This window comes from Styela clava, chromosome 8 (assembly GCF_964204865.1).
Source record: "Styela clava chromosome 8, kaStyClav1.hap1.2, whole genome shotgun sequence".
In the NCBI taxonomy this organism is placed as follows: Eukaryota; Metazoa; Chordata; class Ascidiacea; order Stolidobranchia; family Styelidae; genus Styela; species Styela clava.
In genome coordinates this window covers 21,427,384-21,435,283 of record NC_135257.1, presented here as the reverse complement: position 1 = coordinate 21,435,283, position 7,900 = coordinate 21,427,384, and the positions used below count along the sequence as shown (strand labels likewise).

At 37.6% G+C, this 7,900-nt stretch overlaps 1 protein-coding gene across 2 annotated transcripts in view; it reads left to right on the top strand.

Annotated features, from left to right (window-relative positions):
• Positions 1–330: 330 nt before the first annotated feature.
• The window catches only part of LOC120329954 (uncharacterized), a 44,975-nt gene continuing 37,405 nt past the window's right edge, over positions 331–7,900 (top strand). For both annotated transcript variants that reach the window (XM_078115044.1, XM_078115043.1), the window contains exons 1-6: positions 331–481; positions 1,605–1,724; positions 2,808–2,913; positions 4,197–4,407; positions 5,253–5,323; positions 7,032–7,111. In XM_078115044.1, coding sequence (XP_077971170.1) covers positions 379–481; positions 1,605–1,724; positions 2,808–2,913; positions 4,197–4,407; positions 5,253–5,323; positions 7,032–7,111 — 691 coding nt within the window. In that variant the 5' untranslated portion in view covers positions 331–378. The remainder of the gene's footprint in view (positions 482–1,604; positions 1,725–2,807; positions 2,914–4,196; positions 4,408–5,252; positions 5,324–7,031; positions 7,112–7,900) is intronic.

Sequence of the window (7,900 nt, the reverse complement as noted above, 5' to 3'; positions counted from 1 at the left end):
TTTAAATGTGGGACAATAACTTGATCACGACATAAAGGTGAGACAAGCATACGTCATACGTTCGGTGTTTCACGTAACCTCAGGTCGGTTACGGCTTCCTCCACCATCAAGTCCATGCGTCTGAAAACAAATACTTGTCTAACCAATCCCATACCCGACATTGACTGGTAACCGAACGAGCTGCCGTGGTTCGTCACATGATTAAGCCGGCAATACCCTCCCCCGAGATAAATATGTAAACCCTATCCTCAACTTATTCCAACACATCATAAGACAAACGGAATAGAAGAACTCACTTCTTTACTTTTGTTTACTTTTTCTCTCAGATATTTTTCAAGTACATAATTAATATAAGTTCCATACTAAAACATTTCTGAAATGTCGCTTTCAAAGAAACCTCCTCTAGACTACTTTGGATTTATATCAATATGGACATTACTTTTACTTGGAGTAGACGGACAACTAAGAGTATGTAGGAACAGTAAGTTGAATCCATTGTCATTTATTTTCCCTCCGAACGAGGCGCTGTCAAAGCACCCCCATATACGAAAGAAGATTTTTGATTTCAAAGAGCTGCTTTTCAGACTGACCGGGGCTGGAATCATGGCCTATTACAGGGGTATACACAACTCGAATGAGGACACGTGCCAAATTTTGTAAAATAATCTTGTCGCGTGCCATGCACAATCGTTGGTATTGTAAATTAACTCCCGGAAAACACACATCATACAAATTTTAATAATAATACATAACAACGAATATATATTTATTAAAACAATTTTATGTCCTGAAAAACTGCTAATTTTGATATAAACGTGATATTTTAATGTATATCATAAATAATTTTCTTTTTACAAATCCGTTCGCGTGTCACGTTTGAGCGTATGGCGTGCCAAATTTGGCACGCGTGCCCCGTGTTGTGCACCCCAGGCCTATTAGATCATGTTTACACTTTGAAGGGAATTTTTTCAAAAGAAAGCGCACGACCTCACTCAGTAGTAATGAAGACTTTGACCAAAGTGACTCTGACCTTTTATGGGGCGAATGAAATTTTTATTTGCCATGTAAGACCGTATCATTTGGCGGGTTGAAAACGTTTTTTTTTAAGATTCTTGGGATCTAAAAAGCGTAAATCAACCGCTTGATACTATCCATACAATTAAAGTTCTCGATTGAATTGAAAAAACCCAGAAGCAAATTTAATTTTGTTTAATTCTGTCTATCTCAAGTCATGATAGGCAGTGGTTCTAAGCTATTTTTCTTTTGGTAACTCTGGGTAACTCCGCGTTTCGGGTTTGTAGCGCATCTCAAAATGTTTTGGTGGACGAGAGCAAGTCAAGTTATTGCCCACCTTTCTCTGTGTTCTCTGTTTCTCAAAAACAAAAATATATGGGACAGGATGTCTTGCAACCTTTCACAAATTTCTACAGATATTGCTTATTCATCTCGGTTGCTTATTTGACATTTCTAATTGCCAAGTTAGACTGTAGGCGGGACTGCTAGCGGTTCTGGCCGGAGGCTGGAAAACATGGGTTTTGAGCCACGAAAAATTGTTATGTATAATACAGGAAAATGTGAGTAAAATCTTTTCTTGTCTTCCGCAGGAACAGCGGATGTTTATGACGTCACATTCACTCTATCGACTGACGTCCACGTAGAAATCACAGGACCAAAGAGTCTGCAGTTGTATGCTGATGTTGCCTGGGTTGCAAGTATACCAAACAGTAAGTTTACCTAGAAAGGATGGTTTTAGATCCAACATGACGAACTAGGGCCCGCGGGCCATCCCGTTGGGTAATTCAATCTGGATCGCCTGATGCTACCACAACCAAACTAAAACCAAATTTCGATATTTTAGCTAAATAATAACTCAAGGAATTTGTCAAGATTGCGATTAAAACTCAGTTTAGGCGCGAGGCTTATTGTTTTCCAATTTCGCTTTTGTAACACTCCAAATGTTGTTCATAAAATGCAACTTGCTACGTCACACTTACATGGCCCGCTAGTCAAGATGGGCGGACTTTTTGGCCCCTGGTGCAAGAACCTTGCTCACCCCTGGTTTACATCTTAAATCAACGCGATTTGAATCAATATCGTTTGGAAGAAATATTAGAAATTATGTTACTTTGTTTAAAGAGATTTGTAATTCATGAGAAACATGAACTGCAACCGCGAAATTCCCACAAATAGGATGTGGCAAATAAAGTTACATTTAATGACATTACAGCGAGGTTCCATTACATTTGAACCCATAACAATTGCACCTGTATGCTATTGCACCTATGGCATTTTTTGTGTTTTACGGATATTTGAACCCATACTAACCCTAACCCATGTGTTTTAGCACCCGCATATAGATTGAACCCGCGGATATACAAATGGGTTCAAATGTACATGGGTTCAAATGTACGGTCACCTTACAGCGATACTATGCGCTTTATTTTATTTCCTGCACAATTACGATTAAATTGCTCATTGAACCGAAACTCCTGTTAATAGCTGCAAAGTCATTTGTTTAGTATCGTTTATTTCAAATTTAGTTTTAGAGCATCACGATTGTATTTATTATGGTCTTTTCATTATTCATTCATTTTGAGTTATAAACTGAGGGTAGTTGTCAAATGGGAATTCTGAAACTTTTAATTAAAGATTCTAAAAAGCGTTTCAAGTTACGAAAAATTGCCATGCATGATATAGAAAACTGTTTTGGTGCACATCTTAAAAAAATGTAGTATATTACAGCAAGCACCTCTTTGGGTAAGCCCCTGTTAAAACTCACAACCTCACACACAACTTTTCATTCACAGATGTCCAACTTGATGGGTTTGCTGTTCATCTCCTTGACACAGAAACAAAGAGAAATCATTCTATCACTTCTCATTCAATTGAACCAGTGTCGGCCTGTCATTCGGGGTAAGTTTTGATTGAATATTGGATACGCGCGTAGTATGTGTACAAGGTTAGGGTTAGTCCATAATTTTATTCCGATTTTCCTTATTTTAGTTCTATTACAAGTTCGGGGACTGTCTGTGTTAGCCAAGTGAATATACCCCCTGCCCATAGGTTGTAATCGCTTTACACAACTTGATGTAAAGTAGGCGAACAAAAATAGTTATCTCCATATTGATGCACACACTTCTGGAGCGCCGTTTAATGTTTTATTCTATTTTTACTTTGCTCCTTTTTGCGTTTTAACTCTAAATAAGGCACTGTATAAGCTTCCATTCGGGGAAAGTTTGTGATTGAAGCAGGAATTTAAAAGCAAACTGAAGTTTTTCAGCAGTGGTTCCAAAGGTTCATTGGCCGGGGCCCCAATTATAAGCAGATGGATTTTCGCGGCCGCGTGAGAGGGAGTCGATATTGCTACTTATTATTAAGTTACCGGTATGACTGAATTGTTACGAATATACACGTGTTTTACTGTGAAAAAATGACGTAACAATTGCGGTTTCTAGAACGTAAAAAGGTAAAAAATAAAGTATTAAACTTGAGTTCGGCGGGCCATATTGAATCGTTACGCGGGCCGTAATTGGCCCGCGGCCCGCGCTTTGGGAGCCACTGATTTAAAACATTTCTTGCTGCACACTAACACCCTTGTAAGTCTGAGGAAGTCGGATTTTGGTCAGGCGAAACGTTACAGAGATATATTTGTGTTAGTGTGCAGCCAGACCCTTGAATCACTTACAATCCATACAAATCGTTGGATGTCTGTGACTACTCATACAAGGCCTTGTTCTGAGCAATGAGCGTCTTATTAAAATAGAAACGAGAATATCGGTCAGAGACCGAAGACTTATCGATCAAAAGTTAGGGGATCTCAAAACAGCGCTCTTACTCCAACGTGACACCTTGTGTCCTATCACTAAATAATTAATAACTCGCTAATTATACGACATAATTCATCCAAAATCGATAAGCTTCTGGTCCGAGATAAGATGAACGCACATGCAAAATCTGGAACAGATTCAATCTCGCTTTCGTGGAATATCGCGTGCATCTAACAGACAGACAGACATACAGACAGACAGACATACAGACAGACATACAGACAGACAGACATACAGACAGACATACAGACATACAGACATACAGACATACAGACATACATACAGACAGACATACAGACAGACGGACAAATACCTATCAACATACTTACCGATTAAAATTGATAAGTAATAAAGTTGCATTTTAAACAGAGAAAACCATATGTGGATATCAACGACAGAGACCAGCGTATGCGACACGAACGATACTATACCTGAATGCGCCAAACAGCTTTTAACACAAGAAAATACAAATGTTTGTTTGTGCCCGCAACCTGAATGCGGGCTCTTCTATCCCGTGCAGTGCAAGTCAACCACCGATCTATTGGGACCGGATAATAATTATCATTTAACCGTTTTACCGGTGAGAATGGATTTTATTTATTTTGCATAGAAGTTATGGCGTTTTCTGGCACATAATGGATCCTTTTTTTTCTTTATAAATTTAGTGTCTCTTGACATATTATTAGTTGCTTTTGACTATTCTAGAAAATCAACCTCTCCTACTCTGTTACTAGGTTAGCCCTCGGACTGCCTTGATCTAAAACAGGGGTGTGGAAAGTGCGGCCCGCGGGCCAAATGGGGTCCGCAAGGGAAAATTGTGCGGCCCGCGGAGGCAACTGGAGAGCAGTTTAAAGAAAATAATATTAAAAGATACAAAAGCTAACTGAGTTTTGGTTCCAGCCTATCGGTTAATTTTGTCTAAATCCAACCTAGAATAAGATTTGACAGCAAATTATTTGAAATGAATCTTGGCGTATTTTACTGAAAACATCTCAACCAAGATAACTTTCCACATTTGGAAAAAGTCATGGCTTCAAATATGGCACTTTTCAGTAACATATTTTTTCCTAAAATGGCCGTCATTTCGAATTGCTAGCACTTCCATTCAAGCAAATTTGGATAAAAGTAGTCAAGAAAAGAATCCAACAGCTAATTTCTCACTGAATTCGTTTAAATTGGGTGTGACAGTATATTTGAATTGCAGTTTTAGAAAATTTATGCGTTTTAACTCATCATTTCTGCAATGACCCCTAATGATGAAGACATGAGATCAATAACAAATGAACACTATTTTGTGCCTGCAACTAATAGAAAGCCTGTGTTAAATGTAGGTACGGCCCGCGGTTTCACCCGGTTATTGATATTTGGCCCGCGTGCGAAAAAGGTTGCACACCCCTGATCTAAAATATGTGTATTTTATTACAGACAACGAGAAATCTCTCTTTTCCTATCAATTTCGACACGGAATACGAGTTTTCTATCAGTCCGTATTACAGGTTGGTAAATTGGAATTTGTTTTATATATATATATTTATATCATAATTTGCTTATTCAAGAAATATTTTCAAATTTGATTTGATTTTAATTAATTGTGAGAAGTGAAGTATTAGGCCAGCGGTTCCCGAACTTTTTTTTGTGCGGCGTCAAATTATCAGGGGAAAAAACTCACGGCACACTCACACGAAAAAAAATGCTGCTTGAAAAATAACTCAATTTTGTAATCGTTAATGTGTACTTAATGCCTTGTAACGTTTGTAAACATAAAGGCCTAAAGATTAAAGGAAAACGGTCATAGAAAGGTGAAATGAATTTCTTGATTCATATACACAGCATGTAAAATATGAAACAATAGAACATTTATGTTAAATACAATATGTAAAATATTCAATCATATTTTAGTTATGTTTAACACAATTCTGTTAATATTCGCGGCGCACTTAGTAACATGACGCGTTTGGGAACCGATGTATTAGCCGTATTCCGACTGGGGTGGGTCGAGAGCGAGAAAAAAAAACTGTAAGTTGGCTTAATCTTATTACCATGTCAGATATGAGAATTACCCAGTTATATCGTATAGGGATGGCGGAATCGAGTCCGGATTCGATTACAGAATCAATTCTTCGCGGAATCGACTAGAATCGATTCCGATGCACCGGAATCGATTCTCGAGTTTGAAACTTGGATTGCAAACAATGTGTAACGTTTTGTGGCAATTTCTTCATATATATGTATAAACTGCTTCACTGCTATGTTGAGTTGCTACGACACCGCAAACTTCACTATATATAATGTATATATATTAAATATCGCTAGTAGGCTTTAACGTTTATTTATTTTAAAAATCTCTGTGGGTTCTGAGGGATTCGTTTTTTTGTGCGGTTTTGTCTCCTGTGGCAGATTGGATACCCATACTACTTAGTTTCGGCCTTCTTGTCCGTCCAGAATTTGAACATCGCTGTCTTGCTTTATTTCATATGGTATTGCTTGGGTGGGTATATTTTTTCGGTAATATGTCGAGGAATCGAGATTCGGAATCGAGAATCGGAATCGAAAATTTAGGAATCGGATAAGAATCGAATACTTGTAAGTACTCATACTTGGCATCCTTAGTTATATGTCGCCGCGGGCCACAACCCGGCCCTCCAAGCCATTTAGCATGGCCCTTGGTCAAAACTCGGAATTTTCCCCACCAAGCATTAAAAGCAGCATAATGTTTGACAAGTAGGGTTATAACAACTTCTGTCAAAGCTGAGGTTAACAAACAATGCAAGAACTAGGAATGCCAAGTGTTCCACTAAAATGTTGAATAAATAAAAATTTTCAGACAAGACAGATAAGAATGACACATTTAGGGAAATGCAATCAAGTCTTTATTTCAAAAATGCCCGACTTCCTTGAAAACGTTAAATTAAAAATTCTGTTAACCATAGCGATCCAGATAAAGTTGATCACAATGCAGAGAGTAGCTTTGGTTTGAATGAGGAAGAACCAAACTGCAGATTAGGTAGCACCCAAAAAAGACTAAAAGGATTCAGAACTTGAGAAAGAAAACAAAGAATGCAGTGATAGTGTACTCACTGAGAATGTTTTTCATTCTCAAACGAGGAAACTGATAGAGTCGGATTAAGACTTTTATTTTATTACGTAAAATGCCCTGCTTTCCTTGAAAATTTTTCAGAATGAACAACGTATTTTTTGTTTTAGGGAGTTTGCTAATTTGTCACCATACACTACGATAATACACGAGATATCGACGTGTCATCCAGCAGTTTTGGAAGCCATAGGTAAGATACTACTGTATTTTTATTTAAATATGAATCGCTTGAAAAGGGGTTGGGAAACACTGCTCTATGGCCTTTGCTTGATCTATAGAAAAATATAGTATGTTATTACGGGTTAGAATTTGCTTGTCTCACATATTGCTTGGGGGAAAAAATAGCTCATAAAAAGTTGTATAAATCTGAACTTAAATATTACGTGGTGCTTTTAACACACACTTTAATTTAAGGAATTGGACTTGATCGCAGAATGTCCACTTTAGCAAAGTAAATGACGGGTTGCTGTAGCATAATAAACCATATCGTCAAAATCTTCTTGGGTGGCACGTTTATCAGACAAAAATATTTTCTAGTTAATTTTATTGTTTATTTTATATTTGGTATTGCAGAGTTGATCAATCGTAATTATGTATGTCGGAAATATCACAGCGACCTTAAATATATAAGAATAGCATTTACGTATTTATCCCGGGGGAGAGGAAAACCGATAAGACGGCCTATACATATGGCGAACCACGGCCTCTCATCCGGTTACTAGTCTATTTCTGGTATGTGATTAGATAGGTATTTGTTTTCAAATGCATGGACTTGATGGAATTGGGCTTGATCGCAAAATGTCTGTTGTGGTAAATTAACTGACAATTTAAGCCATATCGTTCTCATCGAATGTTGTGGGAATCGTTTACTTTTCAAATCTCGTAACCACTAAATTATATGTTGCATTGCGATATGTTTTGTATCCAAATTCGGCATTTAACGACTTTATAATCCCGCGCAAATCCGCGTAAAATTTGA